This window comes from Falco cherrug, chromosome 1 (assembly GCF_023634085.1).
Source record: "Falco cherrug isolate bFalChe1 chromosome 1, bFalChe1.pri, whole genome shotgun sequence".
NCBI classification, from domain to species: domain Eukaryota; kingdom Metazoa; phylum Chordata; class Aves; order Falconiformes; family Falconidae; genus Falco; species Falco cherrug.
The window spans coordinates 15,588,590-15,612,173 of NC_073697.1; the positions used below are offsets into that span (position 1 = coordinate 15,588,590).

General features: G+C 37.7%; 1 protein-coding gene across 1 annotated transcript in view; it reads left to right on the top strand.

Moving 5' to 3' along the window:
• Window positions 1–23,584, top strand: part of ARHGAP10 (Rho GTPase activating protein 10) — a 155,129-nt gene that overhangs the window by 105,140 nt on the left and 26,405 nt on the right. Inside the window, exon 19 of the mRNA XM_005440899.3 lies at window positions 10,056–10,206. Coding sequence (XP_005440956.1) covers window positions 10,056–10,206 — 151 coding nt within the window. The remainder of the gene's footprint in view (window positions 1–10,055; window positions 10,207–23,584) is intronic.

Genomic DNA, 23,584 nt, shown 5'->3' on the forward strand with positions numbered 1-23,584 from the left:
CTAAAGCAGAAAGAGCAGCAGGCACAAAAAAGAAATTCATCAAGGTTTCTGGTAAAAGTCACAGCAGCTCTTTTTCTTCCACTATAGTGTGTGCACACTCTTTAAACTCTTTCTCTGCCTAGTGGACAGCAGAAAGCCCTTCCATGTGAGAGATGCACAGATGATGTGGTAAATTGACTGCAATTTTTTGTTTGTTTGTTTAAAAGGCTGCTGTTTTCTAATTCTTGTAGTTTATACATAGCAAGAAAACTTTATATCAAATCTCCACTCACGTTTGTGACTGCAGTCGATGACGTTAAAAGGAACAAACTCTGGATCGATATCTGGATTGATATGCTGTTAGACTGCTCCAAAAGAAACAAAAAATGTACTGTGAGTAACCATATTAGATTAAAAAAATCAAAAGTCATGTTCTGAGGGATAGAAGTGGTGTGCTGAGATACTGCACTACAAATACTTGTCATGTACAAATAATATGGACACAGACTTCTGCCTTCTTGATTTGCTTGTGTTATTTCCAGTTAATTTTTGGAAACTTCCTTCAACTTTATGTGAAATTCCCAAGTATACAGATCTCGTCTTCCATTGCCCACAGGCAGTGTTCCTTAGTAAACAGAAATGATGATAAGGGAGTGGAATTCGGTTGACTGGTGTTTGCTCCAGTCTTGATGGTCAGGGTGGTGGTCTAGCATGTGTGGAGGAGGCGGCAAGGGAGAAGTCCTTATGGAGAATGCTAAAACGGATGTTCTTATATACAATTTCATTGATTAAAGGAACTATTTTGTGAAATGCTGCAGGGGGCATGAAGAGGGGAAAAGTTGTTGCACTCCTGAAGAGTTTAAAGAGTAAATTCTTATGCAGAAACTGTGTGACATAGAATTATACTTTCTTGCAGCTTTCAATGGTAAGCAAAGTATTGTATTTACACACATTTTTTCTTTACGTTGGCTAAACTGACATGAGTATCATCCTGTCTTATCATTGCTAATGGATAATAGTGCAGTATGTGCTTACGGTTTTGTACATACTCTTCAGAATTCTAGTAAGCTTTTTTCTTACCAGAGATGTTAATGTATTTCAAACTATTTAATAGATTATTTTGAATAAACAATATGTGGCGGTCAGCTAATATATACTTTATCTCCAACATTTTTGTGTGCATGCTATTTACGCTAATAAAGCATCAGTACTTCATTGCAGAGCACATTGGACATACAAGTGAAAAATATGTTCTTTGACTCCAAAGACCCCACAGTCATAATGTAAGATAAAAAATATATATTTTAACAAAAACAAAAAGCAGAAAATATTGTACAAAGCAATGATGATATAAATCCTTTTAAGGGCAGCAGGGAAGTCTGTGGAGAAGAAAATACTGGTGAGGCTGCATGGCTGGCTACAGTTGGAACAGTCATTTGTGAAGATCTTGGCATTTCATTCTGATGCTTTGTACAATGACAGTGTGGTAGGGGGTCAAATGTAGGTTTTTATTCTCAATATATAATTATTTATATTTCTGTTCATATTTTTTTGTAGAAAACTAGGTGTGACGTATTTATTTGTGTTCACATGTGTGTATAAATGTTTATCTATGTGTACTTATTACAAATGAAGGGAAGATCGTGTTTACCTGTGGTGTCTTTGGCCATGGTTGTTTCTTTTGCTGGCTTCTGGTTTAGATTTGTACATGCTGTCTTTTTTCTTCTCAGGACTTCTCACACACTTTGCAAGAGAAAATACATGCAGACATTCTCCTTCTGCGTTATTTTTCATTTAGTAACTAGGCGTATGTTATGTTTTAGAAAGGTAGGTAATAAGATTGAGTGTTTAGTCTTTTACTTTGAAGGTGGTTTGTTTTTCTTTTAATTTAAATTTTTCCTGTAACTAAACAAGATGCACAAAGCTATTATATGTAGCTGTAATAGGAAGGACAACCTGTTTAAAATACTCTCCTTGGTGTGAGTTACAGTACATGAGCATAGAAACGAAGGTGAATGTACTGTTTCTGCTGGTGCAGTGGACAAATGTGTAGGTATTTCAAGCCTGATATATGGTTAACTCTCTCATTTCCTTCAATGAATGAAATGGATTAGTTGACAGCAGTGAATCGGCTACTGTCAGGAGCGTTGTTCTTGTGAACTGTTAAAAGGCAGAGCGCGATGTGATACGGTAGAAGCTGCAGTCTTTGTATCAGGAGTGCTACTTTTAGAAAGGCTGACTCAACAAATTCATAATTTGCAAGCGATCAAAGGACACAAGTTTTTAACCTTGGTATATATTTTTTTTTCCTTTCATCCTTCCACAGCTGTCCTCCAGACTGTAGTGTCATGTTTTACAGGCTATGTTTAGTTTCTTCATTAAAGCTCAAATGTGAACTACATGATTCAAGGTAGTCAGGCCAAATGAGTGGCTACAGATACATAAGGTTTATCTGAAAATTCCCTCGGTTCTTTTGTCACTCCTATAGTCTGCAGTTTGTCTAGACCTCTAGTTCCTTATGTATTAAGAGGAGCAGTTATCAGATATTCCAATTTTAGTATGAAATTGCAACTCAGTGTCCAAAAATCCCTAAAAGCAGTGTTTCATTTGGTTATGGGTAATCAGGCTGCTAGGCAGATGGTCTCAGCAAATGATAGCCTTTTCATCATTGCAAAGATGTCTTGGATGGATTGACTTATTTATTTATTTATTTATAGCACTTTGTGGTATGGCTTATAGCCAAGGATGTTTCCTGTTTCTAGTTTTGGCTTATACCTGGTTGCTTTTCACACTTCATCCTCTGTTGTACTGTAATTAGAGTGTGCTAGGCAACATCAGGAGCATTATTGATGCTTTCTGGTTGGTGGCCTTCTAGAGGCTTACCTTCAGGTATCTTTCAAGTCTTGATACACACACACACTCCCCCCAACTATAATGATTGTGAATATTATATAAAGGTGTTTTGTGGTTTGTAGTGGAATTTAAGCCTCAAAATCCAAAACCTCAGAAAATCTGCATCCTGTGCAATCTCACAGAAGCCACCGCACAGCAAATCGTATTTTACAGTGTATAGATGCTGAAGCACAAAAGTCAGGATAACTACTTTGAGGCAGGCTCCTCTATTGGAGTGGAAACAATGGTAACCATGATGAGGTAAGTTACTTAAGGATTCTAATTAAGTTGCTGATAATTTTTACTGAAGTTTTTGTAAACCTTTAAAAAAATTAATATGATTTTTAGAAATAATAAACTTTATGACATTTTGTATACTGAATACTGAACATAGATTCTATTTAGATGTCAAGAATTTCTAGTGTGTGTATTTTGTATTTACCAAATCATGTGTTTTTGAGAACAAGTAGAAGAAATGGATCATGTTGACTAAAACCAGAAACAAAACATCTTGATCTAACATTGTCCATAGTAAAGTAAAATGCAAAAAAGAAACTTCATTAACAAAGGATCGTTTTTTAAAGATTTTAGTACACTATAAATCTTATAAAATTGTTAGAATTGGTGCAGAAATCAGTTTTGAAATAAAACTTTTGTCCTAGCTCTCCAGAAGTTGGTCTTTTGTAATTTCTATTATGATTGAATATAATTGATTAAAATAGCTCCAATTAGCTTCTGCAATCCCTTCAAATATGAAAAAAATTGTCTAGAACTGTTCATCTTACTGAATGCGTTTTTTACTGTTAAAAAATGGATTACAATTAGTATACAATTAATGACTAGTGTTTACAGTTAGTGGCTGAGCTATCACAATGTATTTTAAGATACTTATTATCACCTTGCACTTCATGAAATGATTATATCTACAGTAAAATTATAACTTGACATAAAAGACATTGTTGCTTCATGTTTGCAAAAAATGGCAAAAAGAGTGTCACAACCACTGTCTTCATTATCTTAAGAGGAAAAAAGCTTAGAAAGTCTGTTGGGCTAAGAGCATGCTGTGAACCACTAAGGCAGTTGGCCTCTTTTTATTTTGAGCTTTTTTTGTCTCTAATATATTTATATTTTTAGGTTGCAGGATTGAACCTGATTTAGGTTTGCATTGCATTGAAAAGAAGCTAAGTCAAGAATAGGTTGTGGTGATGATAACTTTCTCTTGTACTATCCCATTAGCTGCTAATTTGTAAAATATTCTTTGATCAGCATATATTGCAGTAACTGTCATGGAAGTGCAAGGAGTACCACAGCCATAAAATGTGTAAGGGCAGAGCAGTAAATGTGGCCTAGGTGAATGGTGTTTTATATTTTTCAGTAAACGTTAGTTGAAGTGTCTGTGTGTGTGTCTTTTATTTACCAACTGCAAATCAAGGATGTATTGAAGGGAAATGACCCAAATCTAAAGTTGTACTGATGTTGTTCTTGTCTTGAGAAATACTGTCCTCTAAAAACCAGGATTGTAGTAGTGGAGGCTATACCACTAGCTGAATTTCAAAGAATTTGGAATGACCTTGCAGGTTCTAGCCTCCTTTGCATTAGACAGTGGCTTCTGGTACTCTGATTATTGTTCACATATTCAAAGGAAATATATGCATGTTTTGTGTGGTAGGTGTTACTAGAGTGAATGGGTTTTTGTCTTGCAACAAAATCATGGCACAGCTTTTAAGCTGTTAATGATTTTTTTTTTGTAAGTTTATCTTCATTAGCTCTATTACTAAGCTTCCAGTTTTTTATCCCCTCTTTTTCATCCCACTCTGCCCTTGCTGTTTGCCTCCCACTGATTTTTAGAGCAAATTTTAATTACCCCAGTGATACAAAGCAGACAGAGATGACCTGATGTCTGGGTCTTTTCCTAAAGTGATTCCTGGCAGACATACTGAAATTCATTAATTAGTTCTGCTTGAGACCAGAAAGAATGGGTCAGTATTCTCTTGTAGCAGCAGAATCTAATCTACATTTCCATGTACAATTTACACATCTAGTCATAAACTCATGGAATCGGCCAAGTTAAATCCTCCCAAACATGGGTGTTTCGAATTTCTAAAATCTGCTCTAGTAAGGATCTAGAGTCCAACACTGTTGTTGCAGTTTAGGGTGAATCTGGCAAAATTCCTTGGGCTGCTGCCATGTGGATCTGCTGGTAGAATACAGTATGATAGTATGTTGAATTTGGCTCATTACTCTCAAGAAATCTTCCAGAGAGTTTGTGGGACACAGGTTTAGGAATTGAAATGGTTGTAGGGATGGTCTTGGGCTTACTGCTCTAAACAGACCTGTTATTAGCGGTGTGTATCCAAGGTGGTTTGTGGTTTGTTTAGCCTTGTGAAGTATCAATTCTGTACTATCACATAGAGAGAAGTAGGTCAAACATACCAGTGTTTTAAATTGTTCAACAAGTAGTATCTTTTTGGTTGTAACTTTTACACTGCAGGCTTGAAGACTGATCCACCACTTAAATCAGTGTGCGCTTTTAAATTCTGCTTTCATGTAAGATCAGGCCTAAACAAACATTTAAAATACTGGACTAACTGGGATAGGGCTAGCAGTCAGATTTGCTGCTTGATAAAATTTTGAATGCTACAGGAATTACTCTTCTCCTATATGTAAATTTTTCCACTTAGCTTCCAAGTTTGTCCCCAAGTAGGTCAACAGCAGGATGCCAGCGCTTTTGAGAACTAAATTTTGGAGAATGGTATTCTAGAAATCTAATGCAGTTTGGTCACTGTCTCAAAAACTGTGTAAAACTGGATGTGACTGTGAAGTCCTTAAACATTGAGGTTGGTTTAGAACATTTTTATTGCTTCTTGAATGAGGTAATTCAATGAGTGGACTTCATTCTGGTCTTTATACAGGCATTAGTGTAAGCTGTGGTAGCCTCTACAGTCCAGATGAGGGATGGAGGTAGATCTGACTTTTACTTGAAGGGAGGCTTTTTTTGGAGTAGTGAAGAGGTCTATTAAATAGCATGTTCCTGTTCTGTTCTTCTGTGGCAGGATTTACATCTGATTGGATGTGTGTGGTTGCTTTGCCATGCATCTGATAGCAACAGCTTGCAGTGCAAGAAGATACTCTGAAACTTAGTCAGGTGTGGTCTCATACTCTTTTGCAAGTCAGTCAAAACACAACAATGTTTGTACCATTTCAGGTGCTCACGTTGTGTGTATATGATTTTGAGTTCCGTCTTCTGTACCTACACAGCATGCTTCAGACAACAGGTCACTCACAGCAGGCATCTTCCATTAGCTGTGAAGCTTTTGTACTTCAATGGCATTTAAATACCTTAATAAGGCTAGAAGAAAATTTGAATAAAAACAAAACAAGAAACTTTTCTCCCCACAACTGAAATAAAGCATGCCTCTATCCCCCGTTCTCAGGCAGACGTTACAATGCTTCTGTCAGTGCAGCAGGCAAATATCCATTAAGGCATGATGAAAAGTACTTGACTGTTTAAGTGAAAATAAAACAAGAAAGGGAAGCTGAATGCTGCATGTGCACTTCTTAGGGCAGAGGTTGACCTGCTTGCTTTTCAGATGCTCACCTTTGCAAAACTGTGGTACAAGCTGTAGCTTTGGCCTGCAACAGAAAAAAATTGCTGCTGCTGAAAAAGCAGGTCTACTTATGGATGGGCTGTACTGGATTTTATTTTCCTACTGAAGAGACAGCCAAAGTACGGATGAACACAAATACGAGCTGCTTGAAAGAGCAAATATACATTTTTGTGCAACACATGAAGGCAGGATGTTTTCTATTTCTTTTATATATATAAAATAGTGATCTTTCTACTGGTGGTAGTGTGTGTGAGTTTTGGGGGTTGTGTTTGTTTATTTGGTTTTGTGTGTATCAGAATCCTGCAGGGCAACTCGTGATACTTGATGATTTCATTGCTGAGTATGACAATTAGTCTCAATTTGCTCTGCATGGGTAAATTTTCTCCACAGACAGTCAAGAGTTTGTGTTCTCTAATGCATATCTGAATACTCCTTTCAGGAATCCATTTCTTGGCTGTAGACAGATATTGAATGTGAGCAGAAGGAAAAAAGTGCTACAGCTTGTAACATTGCATCAGAGAAACATAGGTGTGAGAGGATGGAGTCTGTCTGGGCCCTTGCCTGGGTCCAAGTTAGTGTGAAGAACAGGTGGCCTCGTGCTACCCAGGAGCTCCTGGGAGGTGATCTCTGCTCCATAGAAAACAATATACTACGTACTAACCTCATCTAAAAAATGAAGCTTCCCTGCCACTCTGTTATAACAAGAAGTTGAGCAGAGTGAGGTAAGATACAGGGGTGGGCCTGGTTCCTATGTGTCTCATCTGCAGAAGGTAACATAGACTGCATGCTGTCAGCCCAGTGCTGGGAATGGGTTACACTGGGTTGCACTGAGCAGTGCTGTTGAGAAGCATTTTTGCACAGCTCTGCCACTGAAAAAAACTAAAATTAGAGGTGATGGGATTATCCTGTCAGTGAAAGAGAGGACTCTGTACCCAAAACTTGTCTTCTTACAGGAAAGGGAACTATTCTGGGCAACTCTTTTCTACCTGCCACCAGTATCACTATGAAGTTAGCTAGCATGTGCTGGACTGCCACTGTTTGAAGTGTGACTTCAATGCTTTCTTTTTATTTCACCTGTTTAAGGTTTTTTCCCCCATAAAACAGAACAAACCATCAACCATTTTTTTTCACATCACTTGGCTACTTGCAATTAGAAATCTACTTGGATTCATACCTGTTTCCAATTCATTATCCTTTTACCTGACTGGCACTGGGTATTGTTGAATAAGGATTGCCTTTATGGTTTTCTTGATTGTGTTTTTGCTTTTGTGACTCTTTATTTTCTCACGATAGTAGTTTTAGAAGAGTATATCAAAATATTTGTGAGAGACAAGGAAAATAACTAAAGAACTCTACTGCAACCTGTGCAATTCACCTAGACGCGTACAAGAAAGCTCATCTTTTATGAAGTACTCCTGGGAAATACTTGTTCTTCTCACCGTCATTAATTTCAGTGGAGATGTGTGGATAAGGCTGTACAAATAAACACAGCTGCGGAATGTGACATAGTAAACAACATGCTGAAACCTTTTGGCAGAGATTTATTTACCAGAGAGCCCAAATGCAATACTTAATCCTTGGAAAAGATGGCATTTAAAGTTCTGGTACTTTTGAATTTTTCAGAAGCAAGTATTTATCCCTAAAACTGCTCAGTCTAGCCTTGTATTTACACATAAGGGGGCAGTGTGGTACTGTTAGCCAAGTGCCATGTAGGTGCACAATAGATTTCATTAATATATATTGCATCATGTTTTAAGAAATGGCTTTTAGCACTCTCAGTACAATTAGAGCTTTGTCACTGTCTGAGAGTTCTGCCATGTCTGTACTGGGGAGAACCAGGTTGGACTGTTTCTTATCTTCTTTATAAACATTTTGTTTTCAGAGAGTTTCTTGTACTATTTTGGCTGTCTCTCATAATCTGTTGTTCATAGGCATGTGAAGGAGTGGGAGCCAGTTTTCTTAACACTGGTGTGTGGAAGTTCAAATTACATCGTTTTACCTCCCCCACATCAACATTCACTTATGGGGAAGGAAGGTAGTATTTCCACTGGAGCTTTCCTTTGCATACAATATGTAGGCTTCAGGCCCACTGCTGCCCCGTTTTGGCAATATGATTATTCTTCCAGTTTTCATGGAAAATGGTGTTTCTGATTATTTTGTACCTGCCAGTAGAGAGAGTAATGATTAAGCGTCTATAAGCCAGTATACATGGGTCCTTGGATCATCTTCTTCCTCCATGTGTTAATATTCAGGGTTAACAGGCCAGGATATGATGGCCTGTGGACTTTTATACTTTTAACATGATGTCTCGAGTGCCTTATCACAGGATGCTTATGGCATTTTTCTCACCTGTAGAGCAGCCTGGCTGGCTTTTAGCTTCATGCTGAACCTGACGTGCTGTAATAATCCAGAAATGTATCTGTGGTATCTTTTTATACTTTCTGCATGAATTTCTACTTCATAAAAAGCTTCTCCTTCAAAGAGTCATTATGAGCGTCATCTTTATAATGTTTCCTATATAGATACGTGGCAATGTGAAGTAACATGGCAGAAGAACACCGTATACTGTTTCATTATATCTTGTTATATTACCGTGTTGCATTGCTCTAAGGCCTCGTACGGATATGGACACGGGACTTTTCCTATACAGCTTCTGTTCCTGTTTTTCTTTATCTGCTGGTTTGTCTTTGAAATACAGACTAAGCTAATGCATTCATGTGAATCTGCCATGATCACTTGTAAAAGGCTGCTGTTAAATTGTCCATCAGCATACTGATAATTTTTCAGAAGAAAGTCAGCATCATTAGACTGTACTCTGTGTGTGACAGTTACAGTAGAAATTCTATCAGACTGAGCAAATCTGCATTGCTGGTTTATCCAGAGTGAAACGACGCAGTATTTTGTATAGAGTGGTGATATGCTAATGGTCATGACTCAAAAGATAAAATGATGACAAAAAGTGTGATCCTTTTTATATGCATCTTTATGAATACCATCATTTAATATAAATGTGACTCAATATGCAATAGTTCACTGAAAAAAGTCTCACATGGTATGTTACTATGGTATCTCTCACTAAAAACCCTGCCCCTCAAAATTCCCTCTTTTCAAGAGTACGGTTATTTTTTTAATTAAAATGGCTGATATTATGATGATATCACAAATTCTGAAAATTAAAATGGGTATTCTGGCAAAATTATAGGTCCTGGCTAAAGCTATAAAGCTTTTTGGTTACTGGTTCGTAAAGTTAAGATCCCCCTTTTTCCCATTCTCCTCCATCCTAGCTGGCAAGTGTGGCTGCAAATATTTTTGTCTTTGGATTAACTGATTTGCAGCTTGGTTAATGTGTAGACAGTGCTCTTCCTTATTTTCAATTTTTATTTATTTATTTAATTATTTTAAAAGCACTCATTAAAAACCTACAGCATACTCCCAAACTTGAAGGAATGGATTTTTGGCTCCTTCCTGCTTTGAATGAAATCCAAAACAAATTTTGTTTGATAATGGTTTACAGTTGCATTACACAGGTTGCTCTTCATGATAAATAATTAACACCCTTTGTGTTCTTGATTGCAGATTTTCAAAACCCTGCCTGATGCCACTTTCCCTGAGCCAATCTCTATGTCTGTATCTCCTCCAAATGCCCCACCAAGGCAATCAAGAAGACAAGGACAACGTATTAAGAGACCTCTGGCTGTTTACAATCTCTGTCTTGAGCTGGATGATGGTAAGATGTTAGTAATAATTTCAGTCTTTGCAGCAGATGGGCTGTGTATCCTATCTTCAGTAGGTGTTTTCATTTCATGTTTCATGTATATACATGTATGCATGCACATGCATGCTTGTTTAATTGCTTTGGAGCATGTAAAGTAGCAAGGAGAGCTACAGAGAAAGAAAAGCAGAGTACTGTCCTGTGACATATGCTTAAAAGTAGGACGAACTGTCTTCAATATGCTTTTCTCCTCTAAAAAAGAAGCAGCTCCTGCCTGTTTCTTTGGGGAAATCTCTTTGACCTCTACCGAAGATTACACAGCCATAAGATAAATGGAGAGAGAACTAAAATTAAAGCAAATCTTTTATGAGAAGAGCTAATGCACTTTACAGTTAAATTCATCTGGATTAAAGGCTTAGGTCACCACTGCACTGGAGAATACCACTACTCCACTTGAATCTTTAATACCTTGATGTAACTAACAGTAAATACTTGTAAACTTGCTGTACTGTTGAGAAGCAAATTAAAAAAAATAGCATACTTTTCCATGGAGTCTGAAGTAGCAACATACAGTAAGGCAAAGGGTGTATAACATCTTATAATATGCTGACTGTAGGCCAGAAACATAATCATTTTCCTGCAATTTCATTGCTTGAGGCTTCATACAGTACTGAGAAGACAAGTCAGGGCTCATTTTATTACAGATTTTCTCCACCTTATTCTCTTTCTCACTCATAGTGTTTTTATTTAATTATCTTTTCATATGAAGAATCATGGGATCAGGGCACCAACCCCCCCCCCCCCAAAAAAAAAAAAACCCCAAACCCAAAAAACCCAACGGTTATCAGCAAGTGAAAATAAAGAGGAAGATCTTGAACTCATGCAGTAGTATGAGATGAACTGTCATTAAATCAGTGGTCAATGGTGGTTGATTTCTTAAGGAAAGAGCACAAATACCTACAACAGCTGTTAAGTGCAGGTTTTAAAAATAAACTCAGGACGTTTATTGTCTGAAAGAGCCAGTTTTACAAAGACTGTGCAAGAAATTCAGCATGTATGCCATCAGATTTAATTCACCAGAGATACATAATCTCTATGTCTATCTTCCCTTGCATCAAATATGAAATTAAATGCCTTGTCTAGAAGGAGTTTAAGGTGCATCTACTTAAAAAGCCTAAGCTGTGTTAATTTGAACAATATGCTACCAAAAGCTAAGAAAGCTCTTGAGCTATTTCTGCAATAATAAATTTATCCTCATTTGAAAAACAAAACAAAATTGAAACCACTCACGGAGTTGTTTACATGTAATTGCGAATGTGAATCCCAGCAGGTCACAAGAAGCACCACAACTTCTCCAATTCCATGCTGGAAGGCGTGCACTGAGGACCTGACTTTAACATAAACACAGTAGACAGAAAGTATTTGATGGATTATTTTTAACTCTAAGGTCCAAAAATACAAAATTACTGTTGAAAAGTTTTGTAAACATTCAGTTTCTCCTAAATACAGTCCGTATTTTTGTCTGATTTGGATATCTCAACAAAGAGAACTGGGATTTTTAAAGGTTGTAATTGTTATATATTGTACAGAAATTCGGTACTTCTCTGGGAGTTCTGGTGTGGTGAATTGCAGAATAACTTCATATGTCATTGTGCATGGTAGAACTGTGATGAAGGCTGAATTACTGCAGGTGAAGTCACAGTTCCAGGATGGTTGGCACCGAATTTGTGGGATCTGACCAACAGTGTTTCCCCTTGCAACTTCTAAAAAATATATCCTCTGTAGTGCCTCTGCCTGCAACTAAAGGTAGCAGTATTCTCCATCTATTTTTGCTAGAAACTGGTGGTTTGTAGGTCCCAACTACATGCTAATGCTTATTTGTGTTTAGCCAGGTAGTTGTGTCAGTAAGGTAGTCAGTAGTTGGTACAGTGGTTGTTTGGCATGGGTGCAGTATACACAGCAATACCGTACCTTGAGCCCAACTGCGTCATTGCATTATCTGAGGAACTACCCCAATGGATACAGGGTCCGTCAGTCAGCCAGGTTGATTAATTATCTAGTCACCGAGTAGAGCTCAGTGCCTCCAAACATGCACCGTGGCCTTCAGTTACTTTGTTATTTGGATCGGGGCGGGGGGGGGGGGGGGTGCGGGAAGGAATAGAAGTGAGCCTGGGCTGTGTTCCATATTTACCTAGTTTCTTGGCTAACAAATACATGTTTTATAACTGCTCTTTGGAAGATTTTATCCTGTGTGTGTTTTTAACAGGAAATTAAACATTAAACCCCTTCCCTCCCCCCCCCCTCTTTATTCACAATGGCATGAGTTAAGCACCAGGCATAAGCCAGTGTTTTGTGTTTCCTGGATATGGCAAAATTATCATAATCTTGTTTTAAACCAAGTAGCTAATACATATTTATATGTAAATAGAGATATATTTGTCTACAAGTATAAAGTTATTGTAATTATATATAAATATTTTCTATGCCTTGAAACTACAAGTATGTTGGAGACAAAATCTCTCTGTGCTGGAAAACTTCTTGAGTGTGTTTCTCTTAGGATTGTTATGCAAACCAGGAAATTGTTAGAAAAGCGGAAACAAGTCTTTAACTATCAGCTGTTCCAGGGAGTTAACAGGCTTCAGAATCCACTGCTTGAATTGGAAATGCAGGGTTTGGGCCAGCTTTTCTTTTTAAAAGCATGTTTGCAGTCAGAAAGCTTCTTGACTGCACACAAAATGTATGCAGCAACCACCCAGAAAGGGCTGCAAGCGACATAAATATTGATAGATATAATAGCTGAAGAACACACATTGTTTGATAAAAATCTTTATTTTGACTTCTAGTAATTAGCTGTACTGAATTCTGATAGCACATAGATTTTCCTTGTACATGGCAATTAGATGATTAAACCTATTTGCAAACAATTCAAGTATTATATTTACTACTGGAAGGATCTTCATTTCCTGAAAGACAGACTTAAGTCGTGATGATACTGTCTGTTTTTCTTTCAACTTCTTCCCTCTGCAGTAAGCCAGTTACTAAATTTTCACTCTGAAGTTTTTCGACATCTGTGTCTCAAGTAGAACTAGACTTAATGGGGAACTCTGAGCTACTTTCATACATGGCCTAAACCCGAAGTTCTTGTTTCAGCACAATGCAGATTTGCCTGAGATTTAAATTAGGATCATTTCCAGAGTTTTCTTGCTTTCTAAAACGAAGACATAGGATTTGGGTTTGTGTGTGGGGTTTTTTTTTTTTTTTTTTTTTTTTTTCATTTCATTTTCCTGGAAGTAGCTTTTTTCTCCCTGGTCCCCCCATCCCTTCCTATTATCTGAATGAATTTTAGAGTGAATTAAGCAGCCAATGCAGAAACTCCTGTGGCTTACAGTCTCAGCTATGTGCAAACGGCTTTGCGTTCTCTGCCTCTCTATGCAGAGAGAGAAAGACTGTTAGCTAGAACAGGGAATTGTTTATCCTGTTCTTCTAAAAATGTCATTGGATCTTTATTTTCCATGTGGATGATGATTATATATCAGAAGAGAGCTCTGTTTGTATTTCTTCTGGAGGGCAATGCAGAGTTACAGTTGTGTTCCCTCCCAATCTTATTTTAATTTTTATGTACTTTTCTTACCTTGTAGCAAAATAGACAGGTTTTTGTTTCGTTTTGTTTAATCTTTTGCTGTGCCTAGTGACTTAGAGATTATTAAACTATTTTGTAGGGCTACTAGAGCAACATGACAAGAAATGTCCTATATAGGTAGGCAGTATAGAGCACTCTATCCAAGATGAACAGAAAGTCGGCATAGCTGCATAAATTACACCTGGAGTCAAGAAACGGGTCTTGCATGGCAATCTGTCCAACTACAGAATCATTTGTTTTCTAAACAAACCAAAACCATACTTAAGCCACAGTGCTTGCTGGTGCCTTACTCTGAATACCCTTTAAGTGTCAAAATTTCTCATTGGCACATACATGGACATAGCACACTAGTATCATATAGCAGGCTTCTCTGTTTGGTTTTTAAGGCATTTGTTTCCTATCTTCTCACTCTGGAACTCAGGAGGCATATGGGTGGTTTGCGATACCTTGCTGCTGCTGCTGCTGTAAACTGAAAATTATAGTGCTTTAGAAAACAGATTGTAGAAATCTAAAAGAAAGATAAATTAGAACTGCTACTTAACCCTTTAAAATTTTCTGCTAACTTGTATCACCTGCTGAAGTATTTAGGGAAGCCAAAGTATGAATGGTATGTTAGTGTCAAATAGGAGTAGCTCTTTTTGATTTTTTTTTCCTTTTTTTTTTCTTCTTTTTCCTTTTTTTTTTTTTTTTTTTTTTTTTGGTGGGAATTGGAGTTAAGACAGTGTCTTAAATTGGGTGATAAATTAATTTGCATGAACTACTGGGGCATTCAGTTAAATTACTTCATCAAATATGTGAATACATGTAATGGTTGCAAAGCTTTCATGCAGTATTCCCTCTCCCTCCTCCTCCCATCCCTTCCTGCCCAAAACAAATAAGTAAACATCTATAAACTTCATTTGGAATTACTGAATATAAAACTTGGATGTTAGAGGAACCTTTGGATTTATAATAAGACTGGTCTTCAGGGCTGGAACAACCCAGAGCTGCAAGGTTGCAGGTGTGAAACCTGGCCTTGAACTCTATTTCTGAATCCGCTGCCTGGAAGTGTTTCTGTAACCTGGCACATAGTAGGGGAAATGGAAAGAAAAGCAGCTACATAGGCATATCAAAAAGCCGTAAGGGCTTGCAACACTTGCTTACAAAGTATCATATCGGTAACAGCTGAGAGAACACACAGGGCTGCTACAAAATAGGTGTACCAGTATTAGCTGTGAAGAGAAAATCAGCATGATTGCTGTTTGCCATGTTGAATTTAAGTTAGTTTGTATTTCATCTTGCTGCAAGAATGGTTCCTGCAGTTCTCTGTGATCTATCACAGCTTTTCCCATCTGATGGCTCTGAGTAGGATGAGTGCTATGCAAAGTAGAAGTGTTTTTGAGCTACCTAAGAAAAAGCTCCACCTTTAACAGTGGATATGTGTAAGGTCCCGGTTTCTTACCAGATCATCAATTTCTGCTTGGAAAGCTTTGGGCCCATAGAAGGTACTTACTTTCTTGGCGGTATGGAACAATTTTGCTCCATGCTTTGTATACACAATATACATTGTCTGGCCATTGTTATACCTGTGAGTAATCTACTTGCTACAGCCTACTTGTTGCACAGTTATCTGAAATCAAATTTACCTATCATAATGTAGTAAACATCTCTTAACTTCTTTTCTTTTCAAATTATGTGTGTCAAATCTTCACACCAGATAATTGCCTTAGTATCATCACCAGTACTTGTCTGCTTTTGGTTTATCAAATCTAGAGGTTGTAGAAATGTTCAAAGTAAACACATCCACATGTGCGCATACCCACCCACCCCAGGAGTCAGAGGTGTAGGGAAAAGGAACTTGAATAGACTTAAAACTAAAATCTGAATTTAAAGAAGGAATGGGGAGTTAAGGAGAAAGGGTCAGTCTTTCCTTGAGGCCAAGCATTATTAAAAATCTCTGATCTCCTGTAATAATCCTTCATCTCTTTAATTCTCTACCCTCTACACACAGACATGCAAGGGCATATAATACTGTAAGAAGGCCAATTTGGCATTCTGAAAGACATTAATCCCAGGCATGGAAGTCACTGACATATCTTTGCTAGATGCCAGCTGTGCCCTGGCCAACCTCTGTTGGTTCAAAGTAAATGCTTTCACCCCGCACACAAGAGTATAAGTAGAATGAAGAATTGAAGCTATTCAGCTCTTCAGTCATCTTCCTATGCGTAAGAGAGCACATTTCACGGAATAAGGTGTTCCCTCACATGAGGTGCTCTTGCTTCCCTTTCACTGGTGACACAGGTAGAAGAGAAAATCTTGGAGTGAGGAGGGTGGTGAACTTTCTGGAAGGCTGATGCACAAGTTAGAAAATACAATGCTTCTTCCTGGTTTGCTCCCACTGTCTCAGTGTTTTTCATTTGGTTAGGAAAAAAAGGTTTCTTGTTTTCCATGAGCTCATGAAAGTCTTTGTCCTATTTGCTGCTCTTTTCCCCTCTTATTTTCTGTTTTCTTCTTTCAAAAGTTGCACTTAGTGCAAGGTGAATTACATTACTATCACTTCTTTCTTCCCCAGCTGTACTTGCAACATACTGAACCAAAGGGAGATTGAAGGAGTACTTGGGGGATATCATGGAGAAGTAATGATGGTGGGACTAGCTTGGCTAGAACTGCAGTCTCATCTAAGGCTGCTTGAGTGGGGGACAAGCGAATTAGCCTCAGAGACCATGCTAGTGGAAATCTGCAAGCAAGAAAAATGCTTGATGCTTGGCAGATTTGGTTATCCCACTGAGCAAGTGGATTTCTGTTCTGTAACAGGTGAAAATTCACCAATGAGTGCATTCACTTCTTCTGTCTCCCCAACCTGCTTGATGCTGCCTGTGTGCTGCACAGCCTCCTTGATCCATCCCCACAGCTTCCCTCTCACAGTGCAGCCAAGTCCAACCCTGAGCCGTTGCAAGATGCGTTTAAAAAAAAAAGAAAAAGTCTAAAAAAATTGCACTTGCAGACATCTAAACTTGCAGCATCAGAGGCATGGAAGAAAATGTTGACCTTATTACTTGAGGTAGCAAAATCTGTGTTCCTAATTGCTGCCTTTTAAATCATCAGCTGGGAGATTAGGAGGTTCTTCAACAAACATGTCACCTGGATGTTCAGTTAAAACAGCTGATAGAACTTCCTTAAGGGCTGCTTAGCTTGTTTTCAGTTGTCTTTTTAATAAGACATAGGCATCCTGCTTCATCCATCCCTCTGTTGAAGTCACTGTTATGGCAAAAGGAGAGAAGTGAACAGAATGAGGCAGGAGGCACAGCCAAGTGTCAGGAGCACAATGAAAATGTTTCAGAGAGGCTTTCTTATGAAAGACCCATCACATGCACAATGTGAGAACAGTTAGGTTAGTCTTTGTCATTATCGAAGTACCACACCATGGGTTGTGGCATTATTGGTGCGAAACTTCTCCTTTTATTAAGTCATGGGAAGTAATTGCAAGTGAAGTAAGCTAAATAGCAAGAGAAGAGACAATACCATGATATTATCTCTGTTTGAAAGCTCAGGAAAAGAGTTTTTGAACACCTTACCCTTTGGGGGTGGAATGACAGACATTTTTCCAACTAATCATTGGCTAAATTGTCAACACAATGTAAAAGAAAAGGAAACATGGAAAAATATTTTCATGGGCTTTGGGGTTTTTGGTGCCGTTTAAGAAGTGCTACTGAATTAGGGAACTTTTAGCTCTGATTATAACATTATAACCCTTTTTATGCTGCTTTATTTTTTCACAATTCTTGTTCTCGTTGATTAGACTGGAGCTGTTCTGTTGGTAGATTTCAGTACCAGTCTGGACCATAGGTAAATGTTGCCTGGACTTACAGAAACCCGAACCCCTCAGAGCTACCAAGAAACTATGAAAACTGTGGGACAATCCATTTATCTTAGTATTTGTCAGTTTTCAGAAAGTAGTTTCAGTTCTTCACTGCATTCTTCAGCCATGAAATTAATATGTGGCATCTGGCCAGCCTGGTAAGGCTGGAGGTTGTGTGTGGTTTCCTGCCAAGCAAGCTCTGGTAAAAAATGAGTAACCTTTGAGTTGAGATACTGCTTTTGTTAGTATAATATACACAATTCAAAAGAGGAACACAGGAACCTCTCTGCATGCTTGTATCTGGTTTCTGTTGTGTTTCGAAATTTAATTATGTGATATAAATTAACACCCCAAACTTGTATCCATGACTGCCTAGACCTGTTTTTCCACAGCTTGAGGAATCAATTGGAATTATTTATCCATTTTAGTTTTAGCTTGCTCAGTGAAAGGCTTGTCTACAATTTTATGTGTCTTTGGGATTTTATTGATGTAAAGAAGTAATCCAAGCAGTATTTCTCCTGGGTTTTGAGAGAGGACCTACAGTAAGCGGGATAGTTATTGAAATAATTGCTTGCTATTACAGGTTAAGTATATGTCTAGAGAGATGATGGTTTAAAATTGAACTTTGCATTTTAGAAATAAACAAAAAGTATCAAAAAGGAGGAAGAAAGGGACATGGTCCCAGATCCCCATTTGCCACTAAGTAACTTGCAGATGAGCACATTTCTTTCCCTTTCCTAGCTCCAACTCAGACACCCACCTTTCTGGCTACAATTCTTAAGTTGCGTCAGCCCAGTCTTGAGGCAAATTCTGTCTAGTGCAGTTTCCTCCTTTTTCTCATGTATCTGAATCATTATGGAGTTGGGAAAAACAATCTCTCTGCAGGAAAGCTACTTTGTGCCCAAGATAGACGTGTTTGTACATGCACGCATTTGAAAATATATCAAAGTTGGTCTTTAAGAAAAAACTGTAGTCAGCTCTAATAGTTGTGTTAATTTGTCTGAGAGAAAAAAAAAGTCGGTTTAGAGATCTAATTTTTAGTGCGTTTGTTTTGAAAGATAGCATGAAACTGATGAGTATGTTGGCTGTCGGCTGTCCATTTGCTCCATGAAAGCTCTGTTGGTTTTAGGGTGTATGAGTCTATGATGTCTAAATTTATCTAAGAACTAACTGCATGCTACAGCGGTACTGCAATATATAGGATTTGCTACATAATGAGGATAATGGATACTTTTTGAAAATGAAATGTGGTGATATAAAGCTATTTTTCTGAATGTTTGCATGAATCTGACCTCTCAAGTACCCATTATTTGGGAACAGTGAAATAACTCTCTTTTTTAGTTTTAGCATTCTCTAAGATTATTTTAAACCAAATAATAAATCATTATTAGTTTGCACTTACGTGATTTCTGTAGTTTGGAGGTGAGTAACAAACAGTTCTCTTGACCAGTTTCAGTGGTGTGATGAACAAAAGCACACAGTTTCTTAGTTTGCTGAGAAACACATGATTTGGCTTCGTTAGTTCAGAAAACTTTAAAAAGCTGAAGAAGTAGAAGGATGTTTGAGTTCACGTGGTGCTTGGTGTTGATTACCACAGGAGGGTTTGTACTGTAAGCAGGGAACAAAAGATGCAGCCCTGCATCTAGAAAAGGCTGTTCTTGACTGCAGCGTCCTCTGATAAACTTTGACTATCACATAAACCTTTCTCCATTCAGGTTAATTCTAGTTTTTCAGGAATGACTGAATCTTCTCTGGAGTGATTGGTACTTCTTATCTTGGGGTCACTTCAAGTTTTATTAACTGTGAGGGACAAATTCTTCTGTTACATTTTTCATACCTGTTTCCTGTGGACGCTAAAGCTCTAGCACATGGAACCAAGTTCTTGCTTTGCAAAGGATTTTTATGATACTTGCATTTCTTTTCTATCCCTGATCTATGAGATTCCTATTAAAATGAAAACATGGTACGTACCCACAAATTAACATAAGAGCAAAGCTGGTTTGTACTTGGTTAAACTCCTGTGTTATTGTGGGAAGTTAGCTATTTATGGTGAATGCATGTTTGTTATCTCAGAGCTGGATGCAGCTGTGATGCTGATAGGGGAGGATGGGTGGCTGCACAGCAGTGCAGCTGCTGCTTCCCCATCTCATGATGCAGAAAGTAGCAGACTTCAAGGTGGTAATACGGATTTTTGCAGCATCTTTAATTTACTTTCCTCAGCAATTCTCCCCATCACCCCTTGTCTACGACTAGACCTCTGTGACTCTGTCAAAGTGGGATAAGACATGTCTTTTGTCCTCTTATTTTGCCACAATTTGTGTATCCAATGAACACTTAAAACATACACGTCAGTTCTGTTCTGCCCATTATATGTATCTCAGAAGAAACTGTCATATATTCCTCGTTTACTCCAGAAACATTCACTTTCATAAACTGTTTTCATCCTCTGACTACCCTTAAACTATAAACTTTGGTTGCGATGTTGATGTTGAAGATTAGTCTTTCTTTTAATACTAAAGTATGTAATTTTTTAGTTTACTTAAGCAGAAGTTGGAAGAAAAACTCACTCAAGCAAGTAACTGATAGTGTTAGCTCTCTGTTTTCTGTAGTTTTTATTACAATTTTTATTTATTTATTTATTTAGAATTTTTGGGGTAAAGTGAGGATCTGATTATTGACACTCCCAAAGTATTTCAGATTTTTTCAACTTTGGATGCCAGCAAAAAATATTCTTAGACTAGCCAGATGGAAAAGGAGGGGAAAAGACAACTGGGAGACATGGCATGCTCAGTTAGGTAGAAGCTGAGTTCAGATTTCTGGTATAGAGGGTTTGAGAGCTTTTACTAACTGAGACTGAAACAGACAAAAGGGAGAAGGAATTGAGGGTTACATATTTGCTGGAAAGAGGCTAAAGGAGTTAAGTCTTAGTCGATATAAGTACCTTCTTACCTCGTGGGGATTTTTCATTATAAGAAGGGGTGACGCAAGGCAGGGAGGGGAGGAAGGAGGAATTTGGGCTGGAAACTGAATGGTAAGTAGTACCAGCTAGACACAACCAGTAAACGGTTAGGAACATCCTAAGCTATCTTATTTTCTAGGTAGGGCTGGTCTGAACTATGTAGAGCCATAAAGGCAAAGCATGGGTATCTGTTATAGAGGCACAGTGAAAGCTCTAAGGCTTGGATGAGTGTTGTGATTAGAAAAGTGAAACGAGAATATAATTTAGATTACAGCTTAAAAGGATCTGAGCAGTCAAAAATTTTAGTAGTATGCAAAAGGTGGTGAGAATGTGAAACAAGTTTTAACTCTGGGAGTAAAATTGGATCTTACAACTATTTGTATAGGATGAGGAGATGAATTGTAGAAGCAGCTTGGTGGCAACTCTAGAAAGGTGGCCAAGCTGAAGGCACTCAGAGGCTTCCCACAAGTGTAAAGAAAAAAAGGTGAAGACTTGATGGCTGGAGTGTCGACAAAAATTTTTGAGATGTCATACAGACTTACTGCTTTTATGCTGAGAATCCTCATGTTCTTCATCTGTTCTGGCACTCTTTGGCACCCGAAGATAAGAGAATAATGGGAGAGAAAAGAGAGGGGGACTGACATTCTTAGGGAGAGAAAAATGAAGGCATCAAGAACACCAAACTGTATGCTCAAAGAATGATATAAATGAGCTTTAAAAGAAATTGTATTTTCCTTATTTTATAGTGGAAGAGCTCATTAGAATTCAAGTGGTAGAAAAGAAGAATAGGAAGTTTCTGGAGCTCTTCTTCAGAAGGACCTATCAGTCCAATGTGATAGTCAGCCTTTTCATAGAAGTGGGAAATCTTGACAGTGCTGCTCACTGGAGAACAATAATGGAAGCAGAGGAGTGAGAGGAGAGGAACAGTAAAAATATTAGACACTCAGTGTTAGGGAGCCCCTGAATTCTGAGTTTAAATGAAAACTATAAAGCTGATTCAATTCCAGCAGTGTCCTTAATGCACTCTTTAATGAACAAATCATGTCAAAACTTTAAAGGCTTTTTAATCTCTAGCAGCTTAGGATCTTTACTGGCTCCACAAAGCAAAATACAGGAAAAGGGTGGGTGCATGGGAAGAGAAAATAGCTAGCAGTCAATATATGTTACAGGTTTTGAAGAATTGTTAAAAACAGCTTAGTTATGAAAATCAGTGTGGGATTTATAATCAGCAAGATCAAGCAGAAACCTTCACAGGTAGGACTGTTGCAAGGTGAATACTTTGAACAATGTGAAGCCATCTAACTTGTCCTAAAACAATTCTCTGGTCATGGGGTTGTATGGTTTGGCAATGTTGATTTTTAAAACATCTTGTAGCATTGCAAGAAGTTTGAAGAAACTGGAGGAATGCTAATGTAGTAGCAGTATTTAGAAAGGTAAATGCAAATCCTTGGTGATATATTTGATATGGGACAAAGTTAGGAGGAATTGCAAATAATGACAATGGTAGTCACATAGGAGTTGTGGTCATGTGCCAAGCTTCACCCATTCAAACAAACTAAGTTTGATTGTATTCAGAAGTGAATTTACAAATTTTAGAGGAAAAAGTTAGCCTGCGGCCACAGAATGAAGGACTACGTCTTTAAATATGGTGACTCTGCTCAGTCTGTGTTAGTCACAGTGGGCAACCGGCTCATCATAAACTATTAAATGAAAAGCAAAAGTGAAAAGAATGAAAAGCAAAAATGCAAAGAAAAAGAAAAAGTGGCAAAAAAAAGTGCCAGCCTTGGATGTACGAATGGGATTGATGAGTAGAGGTAAGTGGTGGAATTACTGCTCGATGTGGCTCTCATGGGATGACAATAAAAAATCATTAATTCAGATCAGATGTACACTCTTCAGAATGAATTCTGAGAGATTTTAACAGGTTTATAAAACAGGTGCATGATTTCAAAACTGCAAAATCCCTTACAGTAAAGGGTTTTGTGTTAAACTCAAGGAGATAGTTTAAGTACCTTCACACAGGACAAAAACCGGATGGGAGATGCTGTAATGATTAGCAATGCATATTACATGGGTCATGCCTGAAAATAGAGCCTAACAAAGTGAAGGTACCTGCATTAATCAGTGAGTATGTTAATTAGCAGCCAATTGATTCTCCATTATCTTTATCACCTGTAGATGTCTTCAGCCAAAGACTGTTTGGAAGATACAGTTTGGCCCAACATGAGATGGGCATTAATCAGAAGCATTTATTAAGCTTATCAGAGAGATAACTAGATACAATTTTATGGCTTCTGCCATGTACAGGAGTTATTAAAATTTCTGAAGTTAGCAAAACTTCTTGCCACTGATGAATGAAATCTTTGCAATCAGAGCAATAATGCTATATTTTGTAGACTTAGGTTTTGAGCATATATTGTTTTTAATCATGAAAATGTGCTAGATGATCATTAGTCATCTGTTTTTGCAGTTATACAGAATTGCTTTTTCCTGAATAAAGGTATTGTTTTACTTTACAGAAACAGATAATTGAAAACATCAGAAATGTAAAGAATCTTTGAACGTAGTTTTAGAGGATGTTCACTTAATCCCATGGAAATTAGCAGGCGTTTTCCTGCTATTTTATTTTTGAGAGTGCCATGCAGTATTGACTGTGAGGCAACACTAGTTTAGGAAGGATGGGAAGGAAAGTAAAATTTGACGGAGGATTTAACACACAGTTTCATTTATGATAGTCAAATGCAATTGCTTGTGTAGTGCGGTTTCCAATGTAGACTCTGCTGTGCATGACTGAAGTGTTTAGTTGGTTTTTTTTTACTTTTTCTGTGTGCTCTGAGAAACAATTCAACAGAAAAAACTCTGCTTTCTGTAGAGAGATGTGGTGAGTTGGTCAAATTAATAATATTAAAGAACAGATTAATATTCCTTTCTACTGCTGTTTTAATAATGTTAAAGT